The following is a 22,127-nucleotide window of genomic DNA, read 5'->3' as shown; positions in this document are numbered from 1 at the left end:
TTTTTCCCACCTGACAAACATTAATTCTCCCTCTTCCCCTCCTCACCCCTCATTTCTTATGGAGAATAAGACACATCGCATCATCAAAGATGTAACTCTGGAAACAGGATGTGATAACTTTTTCTGTCTCTGCTGCCTAGCTGTTCACTTTGTGGAAGCAGAGTACAACACCTTGGACACCTATTCCGCCTTCCTCCTTTTATCTACATAATCTCTGAGCGCATAAGCATACATTTAACACACATAAAATCACAAATTCTGCAGGCTACAAAATGTTGGGCCTGTAATGGGGTACCCAAAATGGCTATATTGGAATTATACTGCAGCTGCATATTTATCCCTAAATGCTTATTCCTAGGAGTGTCAAAGGTGCTGTTGGCCAAATCTGGATCTAGATTACTTGGAAGTGTCTCTTAAAATGTGAAGTGGAAACTAATTAGATGGGTGCACAATAGTGGTTAGTGCAAGCTAGTTGAATTGTCTATGTTAATCCTTTGTTCTATAGAATTAGTATGGAAATTATAAAACTGTACAGCTTTTTCTCTTAATCGGGTTTTACAAATCATGATATTTAACTACACAGTTTTTACACTGACAGAAGACTGTGCATTAAAAGTCTTTACATATTTTATTTTTAATTTCTCTGGAATTTATTAATGAACTGCAATAAGAAAACTATCAAGCCTATATTTTATTATGCAGTGTATTGCTATATACAGTAATACAGTACTACATGAGCTAAATTCAGACCAGTAAATTGTTCCTCCCAGGCCACCCATTTATTCTGTGACCCCCCATCACCAGAATAACTGTGCTCTTTGTGTCTCAGAAGGGATTCACCACCAGCGGTGCTCTTCTGCAGTCCAGACTATGGACTAATTTCTTCTGAGAGCTCCATACATCATTTATAACCTATTAAGCAACGGACTAATTAAGTGTAACTATTTAACAATGCTATTCTAAGGAGAACAGGTCTCTCTGTGATTTTTATTTTGAATAGATAATGGTTTGTTATTACACTAACCATTTTCATACATAATACTATATTTGATAGAGCAGGTTGAACTATTCATTTTGAATATTTCTTATGAATTCAGCTTTTTTTTGTTTCGAAGTATTTCAAAAATGATCCAGATTTCTTAATGTGCTCTTTATTCATAAATAGGTAATTATTAGACTACAGGTTACTTGTAGAACTGGTGAACAAATGGGATCATTTTTTTATTTAAAAAAGTGTCCCTTTTTCTTGTCAAGAGTTTTCAGATTCTAAAATTTGAAAACAGAATGACTTTTTTTCACACACACAAAAGAAAAGACAAGAAAATTTTGACCCTCTTTTGTGTAAATTGTGAGATTGAACATTTTTTGACTGGCCCTAGTTGTTTATAAAAATGTAATTTGTCATTCATTATTTTTGCAGGATGGTTCTTACCAAAATCATGTGGGGGTTTTTTCTGCCACTTGATTGAATTTTAGAAACACTTTAATCAGGCAAATATTGAATAACAGGAAATTCACTTGTCCTGTAAAAATTTTCACAACTGATCATTTGTTCTAAAGTTTGTGCAGCTTTTAGACTTCACAAAATTTTCAGGATACTCAAAAACACTATGATGATAGGAATATACACAAATAATTTATGACCCCATACATCAAAGAAAACCAAACTTGGCCTTTTTATTCTTGAAACATGAGATTAATTTTAAAAATACTGCATCATGGTAACATCTTATGTTCAATGCTTAGTAGAATTGCTGAGGGAATAGTAAGAGATTAACCAAGGATTTCTAACAAGTCCAAGGGTTAGTTTCTCTTTCTAGGAGGCCTCGTTCAATTTTTCTTAAGTAAGCTTTATTGAGTGACTTAAACAAAATCAAAACAATATACTTTTATTCTGAAGTAAGAGTGTCCACACACATTCATGCACTGAAATAACAAAAGATATGAGTTAAAAATCAATTTGCCTGTGAAAGTTAGGCTCTCTTTTGAGGTATTCTGGGCAGAAACAAAAGGTGTGAACTTCACTGTATGTAGATTAGGCCTACTCATGACTCCATGTGGACCCAAGCAAGGAGGCGACAGGAAGAGGAGTTGCATTCTCATTGAGTTGTGAGTCTACACCAGGGCCCCCATATATGCAAAATTTAAAGATGTCCCACTGTGTCCTAGAAAGCAGCTCTTTAAAGATTAGGGATTTTTCTTCATATTTTTCAGTCATCCTGTATCTCTGTGTTAGTGTGTACCATTTATCCTAGTGTTCTGAGGTGGCTGTAGAGAACTGCCTTTCCTTAGCTCTTGTGAGCTATAACAGGGACAGACACCTTATGCCATGAAGGCCTTGTCTACGCTCAGCCTTGAACTGAGTCTAAGCTTTCTTTAAACATGGCTGTAACTAAATTGGTTATTTGCATAGTTTTGTTGGCTATTATTGTTAGAGCCAAACTGGTTTTAAAAACCATTTTTAAAAATCCAGAATGTCTTTTTAAACATGGTTTTGATATGATTTTTCCCCATCCACACTGTTTGGGCAAACTGTGTTAGCTGAAACCATGTCTAAATGAAGACCAAACATGGTTCCTTAACTCATTTCATAGCCTGTTATGGATGGGATCTAAATTTACTGTTTTTTTTTTTCTCTGTCAAATAGCAGAGTATTGGAGAGAGGTAGGAAATTATGCTAGACTAGATGGATCCCAAAGACCTAACTGACTGTGCCTCCAAATGAGACATCACATTGAAAGAAAGCAATGTAAATATGTGATTTAAAATGTTGTGCCATGAATGGCAGAGTGATAGTCTCATAATCAAGTATCTAGGATTTATCTGAAAGCAGAGAAGCCCAAAATGATTTGTAGGAGGAAAGTGGTTAGAATATCTCAAACATCTGTATTTATTTATCCAATATACCTGTTGGGTTTTGTAATACAATTAGGGCTATTTTCCTCCAAAGTGAGGAGGACCAAATCTTGCTCACTTTACTGATGTGATTTAGTCTCTAACTCAATTAAATGAATATAGTGTTTACATATGTTACTGAGGCCTGCCTAATGGGTGAATTGCTCGTAAATGGGACAATTCCAAGCTCACACTGAAATATTAATTTTTGAATATTACCATGAAAATGGATGTACGAGATATATCCAGTCACACACATAGGGCTAGGCAGTGACAGGCCCTGACACAGGGGCTTGAATGAGAGTATTCACGGAGCCTCACTGAGTGGAAGCACCATAAAAGTTCCTGGATTTGTGGCAAAAGGAAGTAGAAGCAACACATTATGTTCCGCAATTACTCAGAAGCTTGTGGAATCCCCTGTAGACACTGCAAGCCAGAGGGATTTCCTAAGGTCTGGGAGGATGAAAAAGACACTGAGTTGGAGAGTGCAAAAATATACTTATTTTGTCTGCTCATACTGGGACTCGCTTTAAATTATTTATAGCACCTAGAAAAGAAATATAGTCTAGTTGTTACTAGGATTGTCGATTAATTGCAGTTAACTCAGGCAATTAACTCAAAAAAATTAATCATGACTAATTGCAGTTNTAATTTTTGAATATTACCATGAAAATGGATGTACGAGATATATCCAGTCACACACATAGGGCTAGGCAGTGACAGGCCCTGACTAAGGGGCTTGAATGAGAGTATTCACGGAGCCTCACTGAGTGGAAGCACCATAAAAGTTCCTGGATTTGTGGCAAAAGGAAGTAGAAGCAACACATTATGTTCCGCAATTACTCAGAAGCTTGTGGAATCCCCTGTAGACACTGCAAGCCAGAGGGATTTCCTAAGGTCTGGGAGGATGAAAAAGACACTGAGTTGGAGAGTGCAAAAATATACTTATTTTGTCTGCTCATACTGGGACTCGCTTTAAATTATTTATAGCACCTAGAAAAGAAATATAGTCTAGTTGTTACTAGGATTGTCGATTAATTGCAGTTAACTCAGGCAATTAACTCAAAAAAATTAATCATGACTAATTGCAGTTTTCATCGCACTGTTCAACCATAGAATACCAAGTGAAATTTATTAAATATTTTTGGATGTTTTTCTACATTTTCAAATATATTGATTTAAATTACAACACAGAATACAAAGTGTACACTGCTCACATTATATTATTTTTATTACAAATATTTGCACTGTAAAAATGATAAATAAGAGAGTTTTTTTCAGTTCATCTCATCCAAGTACTGTAATGCAATTTCTTTATCATGAAAGTGCAACTTACAAATGTAGATTTTTTTTTGTTACATAACTGCATTCAAAAACAAAACAATGCAAAACTTTACAGCCTACAAGTCCACTCAGTCCTACTTCTTGTTCAGCCAATCGCTCAGACAAACAAGTTTGTTTACATTTACGGGAGATAATGCTGCCCACGTCTTATTTACAGTGTCACCAGAAAGTGAGAACAGGCGTTCGCATGGCAATTTTGTAGCCGGCATTGCAAGGTATATACATGCCAGATATGCTAAACATTTGAATGCCCCTTCATGCTTCGGCCAACATTCCAGAAGACATGCTTCCGTGCTGATGATGCTCGTTTAAAAAATAACGTGTTAATTAAATTTGTGACTCCTTGGGGGAGAATTGTATGTCTCCGGCTCTGTTTTACCTGCATTCTGCCATATATTTCATGTTATAGTAGTCTCGGATGATGTTCCAGCACATGTTGTTCATTTTAAGAACACATTCACTGCAGATTTGACAAAACGCAAAAAAGGTACCAATGTGAGATTTCTAAAGATGGCTACAGACCTCAACCCAAAGTTTAAGAATCTGAAGTGCCTTCCAAAATCTGAGAGGGATAAGGTGTGGAGGATGCTTTCACAAGTCTGAAAAGAGCAACACTCCGATGCGGAAACTACAGAACCCGAACCACCAAAAAAGAAAATCACCCTTCTGCTGGTGGCGTCTGACTCAGATGATGAAAATGAAGATGTGTCAGTCGGCACTGCTTTGGATTGTTATCGAGTAGAACATGTCATCAGCATGGATGCACGTCCTCTGGAATGGTGGTTGAAGCATGAAGGGACATATGAATCTTTAGTACATCTGGCATGTAAATATCTTGTGACGCCTGCTACAACAGTGCCATGTGAATGCCTGTTCTCACTTTCAGGTGACATTGTAAACAAGAAACAGGCAGCATTATCTCCTGCAAATGTTAACAAACTTGTTTGTCTGAGCGATTGGCTGAACAAGAAATAGGACTGAGTGGAGTTGTAGGCTCTAAAGTTTTAAATTTTTTTGTTTTTAAATGCAGTTTTTTGTACATAATTCTACATCTGTATGTTCAACTTTCGTGACAGAGATTGCACTAGAGTACTTGTATGAGGTGAAATGAAAAATACTATTTCTTTTTTTTTACAATGCAAATATTTGTAATCAAAAATATAAACTGAGCACTGTATACTTTGTATTCTGTGTTGTAATGGAAATCAATATATTTGAAAATGTAGAAAAATCCAAAAATATTTAAATAAATGGTATTCTATTATTATTTAACAGCACAATTAATTTTTTTTAAATGCTTGACAGCCCTAGTTGTTACTGGGACATGATAGTGCTTACCTTATTGTAAGTTTCATAGATTTTCTTCTTTTTTTTTTTAAACGCTAGAAGGGATCATCTAAAGTGACACAACCGCAGCTCAGAAGAGCTTGTTTCTTCTTCCAAAAGCAGTAACTTCATAGCTGCTAAAGAGACATAGTGTTGGGGTCCTTTGCAATGGCAAAAATGGGGCCCTTGTTACCTTCACAGTCACTGCCAAGCCAGTGTATCTTTGACATGGAACTCCACTGAGATCAGTAGAGCAGAATCCAGAATTAATTTGACATTATGAAAAGTAGTTACTACAGATAGCTGATCCCCAAGGGGCAATGAGTGGATAGTGGAATCCAGGTTAGATGGAGTTTTTAGATGTTAACATTTTGGCTATTGTAAAAAAAATACAAGTTTTAAATGATCAAATGGCACCAGTCCACAATCAGCGGAACCTATTATGCATATGTTGGGTTTTATTAAGGATCATTGTGTATTTCTTGGTAGAGAAGATTTAAAAAATGTCTCAAGCTACAAGAAATCTACTGTCTACCTTCCCCAAGGAAACAAACAAAAACATGTGACATTTCTGAAACATTTAGAGTCAAAATGAATCCTGGAGTGATTTTTTGAAGTATTATAAACCTGAAGTGCTGAAATAATAGCACAATAGTGTTGCAAAGGTGACCTTGTAAAATTATTCTGTTCTGGTACAGCGCTTTGTGCAATGAGTAAACAACAAGTATTTTGAAACTCTAAAACAAATTTAGGACATTAGTTAGAGAGAGATGAGTCTGGATGTTTCATATGCATCAGATGATATATTGTACTGTTGTATTTTTGGTGTTAATATTTTGTGAAGCTTTTCTATAATTACTTTGTTTACCAGTATTTCTTTCCATTCAATGATTTTTGTGACAACTATCTCCCATTATGTTTTATTTATCTCTTTAATAATACAACTGCAGTAACTGTATTAAAAATAATTGTTAGTTAGCAATGAGAATTTCTAAAACCTCCTACTACCTGTGTGCCAGTATTTACCCTTTTTGTTGAAAATACTTCAGCCCATGAGTTGTGGAATCCTTCTAGAAATCATTGATATTATATAGATCAATCCTAGGCATTTTTAATTCTTCCTTTACTTTGTTTTCACAGTAGTTGGGATAAAAAGTGATACTCTTTCCTTTCTGTTTCTATAGGTTCTGTACAGATTAAAGGAAAAAATTCAGTTCTCACTGCGACAAGATAAGGAGAAAAAACAAGAGATCCACCTTTCACCCATTCCCCTGCAGACAACTCGGTCTGAGTACAAGACAGCAAACAGAATGGTCCAACCTGAACAGGCTCCTAAAGTTGTTAATGTCATAGTGGACCCCCAAGGCCAATGTGTTCCTGAGATCAAACCTCCACTCTCTGCCAGTCCATCGCCTTTCAAAATGAAACCTGTGGGCCTTCAAGAAAGGTAGGATTATGCCCTAGCACACTCAATATTTACTGTCCCATTTTAAGATCTCACAGCATAGTTTGATGTGCACCTCCTCCTTCAGAGAAGCACTAAAAGGTGCCCATCAAACACACTGAGTGCCTTTGACATACATTTTAAAACACAGGAACATGGGAGAATACGAAGTAATAATCGACCAAAGCAACAACACTTCTTTCCCCTCGCATCCTGTCACACATTTGATCATCAGTCACATGAACTGTTTAATCCCTCCCCCATCATACTTTCCACCAGACAGAAATCCCACCCTCAGTTGCCTCAGGATATGTCTACACTGCAATCAAATACCTGCAGCTGGCCTGTGTCAGCTGACTCAGGCTTGGGCTAGCAGGCCGTTTAATTACGGTGTCGATGTTCAGGATTGGGGTGGAGCCTGAGCTCTAGGACCCTCCCCCATCACGGGGTTCCAGAGCTCGAGTCCAGCCCAAGCCCAAACCATTTACATCCCAATTAAACAGCCTCATAGCTAGGTTTGACAACTTTCTGATTGCAGAAAACCAAACACTCTCGCTCCCTCGGTCATTTTCACCAGGCTAGGCAGGGGATTGGGGTCCGGGAGGGAGTGAGGGCTCTGGGCTGGTGATGCAGGCTCTGGGGTGAGGCCAGAAATGAGAGGTTCAGGGTGTAGGGGGCTCCAGGCTGGGGCATTCAGAGTGCAAGAGAGGATGCAGGCTCAGGGAGGGAGTTTGGATGCGGGAAGGAGCTCAGGGCTGGGGCAGGAGGTTGGAGTATTGGGGGGGGGGGAGAGGGTTCCAGCTGGGGATGCGGGCTCTAGTGTGGGGCCAGAAATGAGGGGTTTGGGGTCTAGGAGGGAACTCCAGGCTGGGGGGTTCAGAATGAAGGAGAGGATGTGGGCTCTGGGAGGGAGTTTGGGTGCAGAAAGGGGCTCAGGGCTGGGGCAGGGGGTTGGGGTATGGGAGGGGTTTCAGGGTGCAAGCGCCAGGCAGCACTTACCTTAGGCGGCTCCCAGAAGCGGCTGGCATTTCCCTCCGGCTCCTAGGCAGAGGTACAGCCAGGCGGCTCTGTGCACCGCCCCCGTCTGCAGGCACCACCCCCGCAGCTCCCATTGGCTGCAGTTCCTGCCCAATGGGAGCTGCAGAGTCGGCTTTCGATACAGGGGCAGCACATGGAGCCTCCATAGCCATGCTTCTCCTAGGAGCCAGAGGGAAACGCCGGCTGCTTCTGGGAGCCACACAGAGCCAGGGCAGGCAGGGAGCCTGCTTTAGCCTCACTGCACCGCCAACCGGACTTTTAACGGTCGGTTGGCGGTGCAGCACCAGCAGTGCTGACCGGAACCACCAGAATTCCTTTTCAACCAGGTGCTCCAGTTGAAAACTGGACACCTGGCAACCCTATCCATAGCCCGAGTCAGCTGACAGAGGCCAGCTGTGTGTGTTTGATTGCAGTGTAGACATAGTCTAAGGTCACAATTCCAACCTTTCATTTGCATCCCGCAAAGCCTTAGTGGGCATTGGCGTCTGAGGGCAACTAATACCTTTGGGTATGCAAACAGGCTAAAACAAAAGCTCAGAGAACTGCCCCATCGACTCTGAAACCTCTCTACCCCAAATAGACCACAACACGGGGGCAGTGCCATGGCATGGGGGTTGCAACATGGAGGCACCATGTAGGGTGTGTCTAATGCTTTGGCTTTCTTTTGTTTGACCTTGCACTGCTCTCTGCCATTACCTTGTTCTCCCTCTTTTTTGTCTGTTGATTCACTGGCTGTGTATTATTCAGATCCCAGTTTGTGAACTCTCTAGGGTAGGGACTGTCTTCATGGTGTACGAGGGGGCCCTAATCCTTGTCTGGGTTCCTTAGGCATGACCGCAGTATAACTAATCAACATCATCCAGCCAGGAAGGCTTGTTCTGCCCCCATAACAGGAATGTCAGGGGTACAATGCCCTCTCCCTTGATATCACTCATCAAATGGGTGACCCCACTGCCATATTTGGCAGCAAGGGGGGAATCTGTGACTCCACCTCTTGAGGAGGGAATAGAGGTTGGGCAATCGCAGAGAAGCACTATGACTTCTGCCTGCAGGGCTCCCCACTCACACAGGTGTACCATTCTATGTAAAGCTGCTGGGGAATTTTTCGACAAATTGTTTTTTGCCCAAAAAATGCCAATTCATCAAAACTAAAACACCTTATGAAACAGAGTTGGTTTTGGCAGATCTCCCAACTCAGAAGGAGGGAGGGGGTAAAAAAAGCTTTGAAATTGGTAACATGGGACATGGTGACATTTTCAAATTAGAAAGATGCAGTTTTTTGAGTCAAAGTGACTTTTCGTTTCAAACTTTTAGTAAATTTAGACCGAAAAGGTGAAAAAAAAAAACCACTGAAATCAAATGAAACATTTTTGAAATTGAAAAGTTTCCATTGATTGGAACCTTTTATTTATTTACTTGGTTGGTTGGTTGGATTTTTGGTTTGTGAAAATTTTCAAGATTTTGACTTTTTGTCAAGATCTGGGACAGGCAAATCTTTAGAAATCTCAAAAATTCTCACTGGATGGGAAAACCTTTTCCTTCCTAGCCTTGACCGGGTGTCCCAGCTGGACTGCAGAGCTGTGCCAGGTCAGGGTTTGGCTCCTTAATTCTCTCCTTTTTTAACAAGAATGGAGACGTTTGGTACAGAAGCGCAAACTGTTCACAGTTACTGCTATTGATGTATCACTGAAACAATTCTGTGGTTTGTCCAGCTTCTTAAAATATATTTTGTTTATGAATGATTCAGTAGATTCTTTGCACATCTTTTGCTGCCTCTTTCTCTAGCAAGAATCTTGCTTACCATTTTATATAATAAAGGGTTTTCCCAATAGGCTCCGCAGCTAACATTTGCATTTATCAGACATATTTAATGTCTCTAATAAAATATATGCAACCAGGGCCGGTGCAACCATTTAGGCAAACTAGGCGGCCGCCTAGGGCGCCTAGTGGTTGGGGGCGTCTAGAAGCCCGCTCAGGTGAGGAGGTGGAGTGGAGGTGAGGCATGGGGAGGGCCACCTGCAGTAACGGGGGGGAGGGGGCGCACAGGGGAACCGCTCCCCGCCCCAGATCACCTCCACTCTGCCTCCTCCACTGAGCACACAGCCCCCGCTCTAAGTCTCCTCCAATCGGCGCCTCAAGCCTGCGAGGGGAGGAGAATCAGAGTGGTGCCGGCATGCTTAGCGGAGGAGGCGGAGCCGAGGTGAGCTGGGGTGGGCTCCCCAGGCGGGGTTAGCTGCCACGGGGGGGAGGCTCCCCGGGCGGGATGAGCTGCCGGGGGGGGGGGGGGGGGGGGAGGGGGGGGGGGGCGCAAGGTGGAAGTTTTGCCTACGGCGCGAAACTTCCTTGCACCGGCCCTGTATGCAACACATACTCTGGGACTGTAATACCATGATTAAGGCAGTTGAGAAGAAGTCTGATTGCCTTCCTGATACCATCATGATCCCAAATTATTGGTCCATCTGTAGCAGTAGTGGTAAAATAGGGAAGAGAGATGAAATACTTGCATGACTTTAATTTTTGGGGGGAGAATAAGGCTTTATTTCCTGCTAACGGAATTTATCAAAATCACACCAAACCTCAGCCTTCATTACCAACTATATATCCTGAAACTACCATTGTTTATTAGGAACCCTTTGTAACAGAGCTCACTTTAAAGAAAGATCAAAACTTGCGTGATATGAGAGTTACTTATATCTGAGCTACGGGCTTTGTCGCAGTCAAGTTGTTGGACGATGGGAGAGTGACATCTATAGGAGGAAGAAAAGATTGCAATGTATCTTGGGTTTCATTCCTGAGTAGGAAAAAGAAAAGATTGGGCACGTTTCTTTCTGCAGCCCTTTCAGTTGCCCAGCTTTGGGTTCTTGTCCTGGATCAGTTTTAGCTGAAGGTTTTCAAGTGTCCCTTTGAGCAGCTCCCTATTTCACTGAAGTGGATCTTGAAATACTCATTCAGCGGAATGTTAGCTAAAGTGTTCCATTTCAACGTTTGTTCTACTTTTGAGGAAAGGCTGCATGGCAAGGCTATCATGACCATAACAGGCACTGTAACTCAATAGGTGAATTCTTTTCTCTAGTATTAATAGAAAGATGTCTTTCTATATTTGGCATATAGTAAATGTTTGCCCCATGGAAGAGATGGTGGTTAAAGATATACGTGAATGGCATAGAGATGATAGACGGGCTCCGTCTAAGCTATGTTTCTTGATCCCTTTTTTCATTCTGGTTATTTAGTGATTCTTGGCTAGGAAAGGTGAAGGGTCTTCTTCAAGACCTTTTAGAATCTTCTAAATTATTCAGCAGAGGATGCTTGAAAATTGCTGTTTGCTGGCATTCCCTTGTTTCCCTAAGTGACAAAGACCTATTATACTGGCAGAATGCCTGGTCCCATTACTGACCCAACAAGCAGGAGAACTAATATTCTCCAATATATGTCTCCTGTGAGGCACTGCAATAGTTCCTTGGGGCTTACACTTTCTCTTCTGTCATATTGCATGCTGCATGGTCATTTATTTTTCTATTTAAACTCTTATGAATTGGGCTGCAAACCAATATTTTTCCAACTAAAGGGTCAGGCCTAATTTTGATCTCAGCTAGTCCAGAGTTAATCTGATTTATACATTGTAACCAAAATCAGAATCTGATGGATAGTGATTTGGTATTTTAAATTGTAGTCTGACTAGATAAGCACTTCTTCTTTTCTTGTCCCAGTCACAAGCTAGATGTTTTTTCCAGCACTCCGCACAAGTGATGGCTCATTCCATTGGTGCAGCAAGATCCTCCTTTGTTCAGATCTCCCCAGGAGTTGGCAAACAAGCAGGTCCTCTACAGTGTACACTTCACCGCACTCGCATGCATTTGTGCATTCAGTAAAGCACTGAAAACCCTATTAGAGTTATTAACAAGTTAAAACGTAAAAGTGCTGGGTGTCCATTACAAAAGGAGTAAAGGAGATAAGTTACCACACCAGCAAATCATGCATATGGTTTACTGTGGAATTACTCCTTTATCCATCTATTATTAGAATATAAGAACAGGCATACTGGTCAGACCAATGATCCATCTAGCCCATTATCCTATCCTCTGACAGCGGTCAATGCCAGGTGCTTCAGAGGGAATGAACAGAACAAGGCATCCCCTGTTGTCCACTCCCCGCTTCTGGCAGCTAGTGACTCCCGGAGCATGGGGTGCATCCCTGACCATCTTGTCTAATAGCCATTGATGGACCTAGCCTCCATGAACTTATCTAATTCTTTTTTTTAACCCATTTCTAGTTTTAGCCTTCACAACATCCCCGGCAATGAATTTCACAGGTTGACTGAGTTGTGTATAGATGTGCTTCCTTTTGTTTGTTTTAAACCTGCTGCCTATTAATTTCATTGGGTGACCCCTAGTTCATGTATTATGTGAAGAGGTAAATAACAGTTCCTTATTCACTTTCTCCATACCATTTATGATTTTATAGACCTCTATTATATCACCTCCCCGTCCCATCATTTCTTTTCCAAGCTGATCAGTCCCAGTCTTTCTAATCCCCCCTTATATGGAAGCTGTTCCATACCCCTAATAATTTTTGTTGCCATTCTCTGTACTTTTTCCAATTCTAAAATATCTTTTTTGAGATTTGGTGAAGAGCACTGCATGCAGTATTCAAGATGTGGGCATACTGTGAATTCACATAGTGGCATTATGATATTTTCTGTCTTTTTATCTATCCCTTCCCTAATGGTTCCTAACATTCTCTTAGCTTTCTTTACTGCTGCTGAGTAGATGTTTTTAGAGAACTATCCACGAGGACTCCAAGATCTCTTTTGTGAGTGGGAACAGATAATTTAGACTCCATCATTTTGTATGTATAGTTGGGATTATGTTTTCCCATGTGCATTACTTTGCATTTATCAACATTGAATTTCATCTGCCATTTTCTGGTCCAGTGACCCATGTTTTGTGAGATCTCTTTGTAACTCTCCACAGTCTTCTTTGGACTTAATTATCTTGAGTAATTTTGTATTGTCTGCAAATTTTGCCACATCGCTGTTTACCCCTTTTTTGAGATAATTTATGAATATGTTGAACAGCACTGGTCTCAGTACAGATCCCTGGGGGACACCACTACTTACCTCTCTCCATTGTTGAAACTGACAATTTATTCCTACCCTCTTTTCCCTGACTTTTAACCAGTTACTGATCCATGAGAGGATCTTCCCTATTATCCCATTACTTTCCTTAAGAGCCTTTGGTGAGGAACCTTGTCAAGGGCTTTCTGAAAGTCCAAGTACACTATATCCTCTAGATCACCCTTGTCCACAAGTTTGTGGACCCCCTCGAAGAATTCTAGTGGATTGGTGAGGCATGATTTCCCTTTACAAAAGCTGTGTTGACTCTTTCCCAACAAATCATGTTCATCTACGTGTCGGATAATTCTGTTTTTACTATAGTTCCAATCAGTTGCCGGTACTGAAGTTGTAAATGCCAGGATCACCTCTCGACCCTTTTTTTAAAAAATTGACATTACATTAGCTATCCCCCAGTCATCTGATAAAGAAGTTGATTTAGTGATAGATTACATACCACAGTTAGTAGTTCTGCAATTTCATATTAAAATTCCTTCAGAACTCTTGGGTGAATACCATCTGGTCCTACTGACTTATTACTGTTTTTTTTTTTTTTTAAGGTATCAATTTGTTCCAAAACCTCATGTATTAACACCTCAATCTGGGACAGTTCCTCAGATTTTTCACTTAAAAAGAATGGCTCAGGTGTGGGAAACTCCACTTATTATTACGATTATCATTCCAAGTTTTTGTAACGTGGCATCTAAGCTAAATAATACAGGGGTATTATAGGGATAACCTGGATTTGTTCAAACAAATTCAGTTAAATATTTCACACACACAAATGCTGGGAAAGATAGAAATAATGGTCCTGACAACTAAGAAGTGTTGTAGAATCTACAAATTATTATTTCTAAAGTCTCTTCATGCACTTATATTCCAGCACCAAAATAGCTACAAAGATTTTCCACCTACTAATGCTGTGACCATTCTAAACAATGACATCCACATGCAATCTCCAATGTGATTATTGCTTTGGAAACAAAACAGGCTAGATCCTCCACTGCTCTGCAGTTTGTGCAGGCATTTTCTCACGTGCAAAGCGGCTGTAAAGCACCATCCTTCTGAGCTGGTGGTATTTTAGACCCACTTTGCACGTACTTTTCTCAAGTGCAAATAAATACAACAAGATGCAGTGCAAGGGAGAATACAGCCCAGCGAATTGAGGGAACATACGACAGGTATGTGAAATGAAGAGTAAAAATGAGAATTTAGAATTTGCTGGGGGATGGAGGGGGCGGGTAGGGGCTCCCTTGATCCCCAACCCCCCGGCCTCACTGTCGATCATTTATACTCTCTTTCCCCTTAGTTCGCAACACATGAGGGAGTTCTCTGAATCAAACAGGCAAAAGAAAGTCCCTCTCTCCTCTTTTTCCCTTATGAGAGAGGAGATTCTGGATGAAAAGAAATAAAGGCAAAGGTGGCCTGTCTTTCAGGATTGAGCTTGGTCTATCAGAGTCTATTACCCCTTAGTGAGGCCTACCTTCTGTCCCTCCTTTTGGGGCGTACTGCTTTGCTACCAGTCATCACAGCTTTGTGAGCAGTGTGGCCTGTGACTGTCTCCTTCTGACTGCCCTGTCTCTGTTGTCAGCAGCCTCTGAAGTTGAGTGTTCCTGTTCACCACTCCTTCCTGTGGCAGGTTTCCCTTTTTATGCTCTCCCCTCCAGGCAAAACAAGCCATGCAGGTGTGCCTCGTTGGTGCTGAACAGGCCCAGAAGAGCTCCTTAGTCTCCTCCGCACCAGAGTAAGGGCATGTCCCTTCACATGCTGTAACTCGAGGTAGCCAAAAAGAATTGGTCAAATAATTTACTTGCTGAAAGATGCAGTTTTGGTCGACTCAAATAGTTTCCACCAGAAAATAAATTTCGGGCTAGATTCACAAAATGGCTGTACAGTAACTCCTCGCTTAACGTTGTAGTTATGTTTCTGAAAAATGCGACTTTAAGCAAAACGATGTTAAGTGAATTCAATTTCCCCATAAGAATTAATGTAAATGGGGGGGTTAGGTTCCAGGGAAAATTTTTTCACCAGACAAAAAACTATATATTATATAGATATACACACAGTATACATTTTAAACAAACAATGTAATACTGTTCACAGCTATGATGATTGTGAAGCTTGGTTGAGATGGTGAAGTTAGAGGGTGGAAGAGGGAGAGAGATTTCCCAGGGAATGCCTTGCTGCTAAATGATGAACTAGCACTCGGCTGAGCCCTCAAGGGTTAACACATTGTTGTTAATGTAGCCTCTCACACAAGGTGAGCGAACATGAGGGAGGGGAGACAGAATAGCAGACAGAGACAGACACACACCTTGTGTGTGGGAGATAGAGAGAGAGATGCACACTGCCCCTTTAAGTAAGCTGACCCACTCTTAAGTGCATTGTCTTTTTAAGTGGATCAGGAAGTTGAGACAGCAGCTGCTGCCCCAAGCTCTCTCCATTCCTTTCCCCTCCCTGATCTATATGGAGAAGAGGTAAGCGGGGTGCAGAAGCAGGGGGGAGAGGGACACCCTGACAGCCCCCCCTTCCCCTGCACAGCAAGCAGGAGTCTCTGGGAGCAGCTCCAAGGCAGAGGGCAGGAGCAGCACATGGCAGTGGTGGGAGGGACAGCTGAACTGCCAGCAGTTGATAGCCTGCAATTGATAGCCTGCTGGGTGGCTGCACCAGAGGGAACTTAGAGGAGCGGGGAGCTGATAGGGGGTCTGCCGGTCCACCCTGGTTACAAGCCCCCACCAGCTAGCTGCAACGGGCTGCTCTTCCTTCAAGCAGTGGACAAAGCAGGCAGCTGCCAAACAATGTTAGAAGGGAGCATTGCACAACTTTAAATGAGCATGTTCTCTAACTGATCAGCAATGTAACAACGTTAACTGGGATGACTTTAAGTGAGGAGTTACTTGTATAAGGAGTCAGAGGGGTAGCCGTGTTAGTCTGAATCTGTAAAAAGCAACAGAGGGTCCTGTGGTACCTTTGAGACTAACAGAAGTACTGGGAGCATAAGCTTTCGTGGGAAAGAACCTCACTTCTTCAGATGCACTTCTTGCATCTGAAGAAGTGAGTTCTTACCCACGAAAGCTTATGCTCCCAGTACTTCTGTTAGTCTCAAAGGTGCCACAGGACCCTCTGTTGCTTTGTATAAGGAGGAGGCTCTGACTTGTAACTCTTAGCCCAGTGGTTAGGGCACTCACCTGGGATGTGGGAGACCCTGGTTTGAATCCCTGCTCTGGTGCAGGGATTTAAACCCAAGTCTCCTCCTTCCCAGGTGAGTTCCCCAAGCACTGTGTTATAGGGTATACTGAGTGGGTCTCACTCCATCTCTCCTAATGAAGCTGTTCAACTTTGTATAAAATACTTGAATAGCCATTGGGCCAGAGAGAGTGAGAATGACTCTATGGCCTGGTAATAGGACATTAACCTGGGAGAGGGAGACCCAAATTCAAGACCCTGCTTCAATGAACATTTAATTATTTATATAAAGCGGAACAGCTTCAACAGGAGAGCTTGAGAGAGACCCACTCCAGAATAGCCTAACGCCTGGGACGGGGGACACCTGGGTTCAGATGCTTGCATCAAAGTGCGGAGTCAAACCTGGCTGTCCCCCATCCCAATTAAGTGTCCTGGCCATTAGGCTAAAAGTTATGAGGTGGGTGGCCTCTGGCCATTTTGTGAATCTAGTCTTTTAAAAGTGCCCGGAAACAAAACGTTTCAGGTCAAATTACATGTTTTGTTCAACCTGGAATGCCCTTTTTTGATTTGCTGAAATGGGGGTGGGAAGGGAGGAATTTTGGGGTTCAGTTCAACACAAACCAATTTTTCTTTCCAATTTTTTTAAACTGCCAGTGAATCGAAACATCAATAATTACCTTTATCTGTAACTGTGAGGAATCATTGCTAGGGTTCAAATATATGCTAAATTAAGACAAGCCAGTTAGAATCCACTGCAAAGGGGGGAGGACTTCCAATGGACTTTATATGCTGAACTCTGCACTGTGAAAACCTCTGTTAAAATAGTCACTGGGCACTACAAAGAAGGCCATGTGACGTCTCAGTCTGTCATCTCCAGTGAAAATCACAGCAAGCACCAGAATGTCGAGTATTATAAGAAAAAGTAAACTCCAAGATCTAAGAGGAGGAAAGATGACCTCTAAAACTGCATCAAACAGAACCCCATATAACATAATGTGTGGGTATGGTGAATTTGAGCAGAATGCTGGACTGAACTCTGATTGTGGAGGAAAAACCTTGTGTGATGTTAAGCTTGTGCCAAGAATCAGAGCAATAAGATAAAACAGCATGTCATGAATGACAGGCGTTGAACCATTAAGAAATGCTTATGGCTGTCATTATCATTATGACAGTCTCTGTAACTTAATAGGTGTACTCTCTTCTCCAGTTTGAACAAATACATATATTTCTATAGTTGGCATATGGTCAGTGGAGGAGATGGTGGTTACCTATTTAAATGGTGATTAAAATAATGAGTGGGATGAAGAACAGGGTGGGCACTTCTGTTCACCTTTTCTCATAATACAAAAATAAGGGGATATTGTGATGGAATTGAAAGGCAGCATATTTTAAAGGAAACTGCTTTTTCATACAATTTATAAGTAACCTATGTTAGAACTTACTGCCACAAGATAAAATTGAGGGCAAGAGAACAGGAAGATACAAAAGAGGACTTGACATATGTGGATAATGAGAACAACCACACTTATATTAGAAAGGATTATATTGTTGGGGATAAATATATAATATGAAGGATATACACCCTTGTGATGATTTGGGGAGTCTGTGTACAACTTATGAATTCTGATTGATCTTATGAAATTTCTCTATCATTCACTGTCTCAGTGTATGTGGAGTGAGCCATGTGCTGTCAGGACTGTGTTACATATCCCCCACACCAGGGACAATGGGGGTCATGAAACCTGGATGGCTCCCATTCAAGTGGGAACACCTTGGTACAGTGGGATGGCTGAAGCCTGGGGAAGCCAGTCCAAGTTCCTCTGCAGAGTTTGGAGAGTGGAAAATCCCCAAATGGGAGAACAAAGAAATCAGCTGTTAATTCTGGGCTTTAGAGGCCACGGAGCCTGAGGATATGTCTGTTCTACAGAGTTAACCCAGATGATTGGCCCAGGTTAGCCTTATTCAGGTGTGAGGATCCCCATAGCAACATCCCACCCACATTACTGTGTCCTCACTGTTTCTCCATGCACCTGTGTGCACCTGGTGGGATAGTCCATGGTTCCTTGTGCTGAGATGTTCAAGGATTCTTACCCAGTCAGTTGTGTCCGTTATGGGAGAACTTGTCTGTCCTTTGGGGGCGATTTGTGGGAAGTAATTGGAGGACGATCAGCACTCAAGTGATTTATCACTGCAAAATGGGTAGGTTCTAGCCCAAGTTCAACGCGTAGCTCGAGTTCTAACCAACATCTCCAGGAACATAGGTCAAAAGTTTTTCTGTGTGGCTGGTAAGGGGGTTTGGGCTGAAACCTGGGTAAGAGCCCACTTTAACTGGGCAGTGAAGACATACCGTGAGAGGGAACTCAGAGGGGACTCATTGACAGGAAGCTTGGGCAGGAGAGAGGCAGAGAGTTGCCAAGCTTATGTAGAAGGGAGGATTGTTAACCTTTTAACTATTTGACCAGCTGAGGAAGAAGGAAACTGGCTCCACAGGAGAGAGAGAGAGAGAGAGAGAGAGAGAGACTAGTGATTTGGAAGGGAAGCCAGAGAGAGAGATCCTGGACATCTCAGAGGAAACTGACCTAAGCCCAAATAAAGTTCAAGAATGGTGAGGAAACTGAAGCAGGGAAATAGGTATAGGTGTTTTTTATTGTTTTATCTAGATCTGTATATTTTTGTGCTAGCTAAAGTAAAGAGTGATTAAGTTTACAAAACTTTATACCGCCTCTGTCTCCATTTGCTTCACTAATATGTGTCTCTGAAAAGAGAACTGTAAACCTAGAGTTCCCACAAGATTGGAGCTCTGATAAAGAGTGTGCTCAAGCCATTGGGAAGTCTGGGAGGATCAGCACTGGTCCTGGGGACCTCAGGCCACAGGGCCACATTCCCATGAAGAGGTAACAGACAGTGTTCCTGTGCACAGGAAATGTGCCAGAGAGGCCCAGGGGAGAGACAAGCCTGCAGCCTACTCAGACTAAGTGCTCACGGGCACAGTGTGTGAGTCCCAGAGACAGCACTCTGCTGAGTGTCCAGCCAAGGAGAGCTCCATTAGGGCTGGGTGTTACAGCCTTCATGTTTTAGAGCATAAACTGATAGGCTTAGTAAAAAAATTTCCCTGGGGGGCAAGTTATTCCATAACTGCCCACTGCAGGGGTTTTTTTTCACCTTCGTCTGAAATATCTGGTACTCATTGCTGTCAGAGAGAGGCTACTGGACTAGATGGACCACTTGTCTGATCTGCTATGGCAAGTCCTGTGTTAATTTTGACAGATCTGCTCCTTTTCAGTTATTTTACATAGGTACAAAAATGAAATTACAGTATCTGACCATCCTTATTCATTATCTCCCCCTTGGCAGCCATCTTGTGGGTGATAAGCATTAGCTGTACAAGCTGGTACTTGTTTTACATATAGTCCTGGCAGGTATTCTGGAACTTGAAGAGCAATCTCCTTTCAAAGGAATCAATACATTAGTGATACAGTATACCAAATTGACCTTATATATTAACTAGTAACTATCATGACCCAGTAGTTAGAAACACTTAAGGGAGGGTAAAAAAAATGATGCTCTTGTTTGCTACATTAATATAATAAGTCAAATAAGAAAGTATCACCTGTTTGAGAAAATCTCCATTTAATAAGACAAGAAATGTTATCCAGCAATTCTCTCTGGTCCTGTTCTGATTTTTTAATTAGAACTCAGTTGGTGCTGTAGATATAATTATTCTATTACATAATCTCATTATGACTAAAGCTGTTACTGAGATTTTCTGCCATTAAATGAAATATTCTGTTGTGAGTAATCACTTAAAGCAATACTTTGTGGGTAGCATCTTGCATTTGGAATATTGTAAACATGCCAATGTTTGTAGTTTCTGACATATGTATGAGAACTTCATATATTTACAGGAAGGGGCTTTGAATTTTCTGGCCAAAATATACTTGCTTTGCATAGATTTGGAGGATAAATTTACTCTATTGTGTTGAGCTGAATATGCTTTTGGCATTCTTAATTTAACTCTCAGGGATTGTTTCCAGGAAAATGTTGATGTAAAAGCAGAACTATGTGGCAACCCAAAAGAATTAGCTGGAGAACATGTTAGAAGAGATACAGAAATGACACCTTGCCCTATCAAAAGGAATTAGAGAAGCAGCAAGGACTAATAAACTGAGTTTGAGATAGGAGCCAGAAAATCCTGATTTCCATTCCCATCTCTGCCATTGACTCACTGTGTAGCCCTGGATAAGCCACATAAATTCTCCATTTCCATGTTCCTATCTGTAGGCATACCTACCTTACAGGAGTATTGCAAGGATTAAAATAACAATGTTTGTAAAGTATTATACAGGTGCTAAGCATTAGTATTGTGTATGTGTATAACTTAAGGAGTGTGCAAGCTTTTCCAAAAAAGGCTTAAATTCATTTTCCTGTTTAGGACATAGGCTCATGATTCGATAGTGCCTCCAAAATGTGTTATGTGCTGTATTCGCCCAATAGTGACCTGTGTAGATCTGCTGCATGGCACCTTTCAAACAAGGGGCATTTAGTACTTTAAGCCCCAATCCAACAATGGGGTGTTTTCAGGTTTCCCCATGCAGAGCCTCATTGACTCTAATAGAGCTCCCAAGCAGACACAGGGGTCTGCTTACATGGATCTCCTTGCAGCAGCTGGGCCTTAGTTTGTTTACCAGTTGTTGGTCTGACAGCCCATAGATTTTAAATAATGTATCAGTAGCAATCTAGGTTTAAATTGTGGGCAGGCATGAATGCATCTGGCTCAAGAAGCACTGGGGGCTTAATCTAAAGACCATTGGAAAGACTCCCATGACTTTCAGTGGACTTTGGATCATACTCTAGCTGAGTACAAGGCCTTCAGTCTGGCCAAGGAATAGCTGTGCAGATCCCCTAACCTTTGGCTTCAGGCTGAAGAGAAAATTCTGTCCACTCCAAATCCTTTTGCAAAGCCTGTTTATTTGGACTCTATGGAGAGGACAAGAATTTGAATGAATCTGAACTACCCCATTTATCTCAATGGGATATCAACTCAGATGCTAACCTAAGAATGACCATTTAAATATCAATTTTTATTTCTCTGCTGATTATTTCAATAGAGGCATCCAGCATATGTGGAGTGTTTTCACTGTGGTTGAAGCTATCTGAAACAGCATTGAGAGATGTAAATAACTGGAAGCTCTGTTGGATAGTTGATTTAGGTTAGTTCTTTGTATAAGAGTCTGAAATGGAAGAGAGAAGATCTAGGTGACTGGAAATTCCTTGGGAGGAAATCCTTAGTGAAGAACAAAAGATTTCATGGAAGTGGGGAAGGATTTTTTGTTTTGTTTTGGAAGACAAGAGTAATCTATTTGTCTAAATATCTATATTCCCCTGCCCCTTTTCATAGTATTTAAGTTATATAGATTTTTAGAATAGTTATTATAGAACCCTGATGGCTTCATCTATATTCCAGTCTATAAGACTATTCCATGAGGGGTGAATCCATTGTTTGCGACGACATCTACCTATCATAATCTAGGTCTTTAGACCGCATCCAACACCTGAGTGCCTCATGGACTTTCTCCCATTGTCTTGAATGCTTCTTGCCAGATTGGTCCAAACTCAGCTAGAATAGATGGTGCACTTCCCCTCCCTAACTCTGCTGTTCCTTAGGCAGCTGGTACTATCTCAGATGTCCTCCATCTTTCCTGCAAAGTAGGAAATTTTCATAGCTGGTGACATTTGTTTCTGGGACCAGACAATCCAGGCAAATTAGCCCACCTAATATTCAGA

At 41.5% G+C, this 22,127-nt stretch overlaps 1 protein-coding gene across 1 annotated transcript in view; it reads left to right on the top strand.

The window, feature by feature from the left end:
• PTPRR (protein tyrosine phosphatase receptor type R) overlaps window positions 1-22,127 on the top strand; it is a 204,042-nt gene that overhangs the window by 112,523 nt on the left and 69,392 nt on the right. The window contains exon 6 of the mRNA XM_034771448.1: window positions 6,750-7,012. Within this exon, the coding sequence (XP_034627339.1) occupies window positions 6,750-7,012 (263 nt within the window). The remainder of the gene's footprint in view (window positions 1-6,749; window positions 7,013-22,127) is intronic.

This window comes from Trachemys scripta, chromosome 1 (genome assembly GCF_013100865.1).
Source record: "Trachemys scripta elegans isolate TJP31775 chromosome 1, CAS_Tse_1.0, whole genome shotgun sequence".
Taxonomy (NCBI): domain Eukaryota; kingdom Metazoa; phylum Chordata; order Testudines; family Emydidae; genus Trachemys; species Trachemys scripta.
The sequence above is the reverse complement of the archived record's forward strand: the minus strand, read 5'-3'. Positions and strand labels throughout refer to the sequence as shown.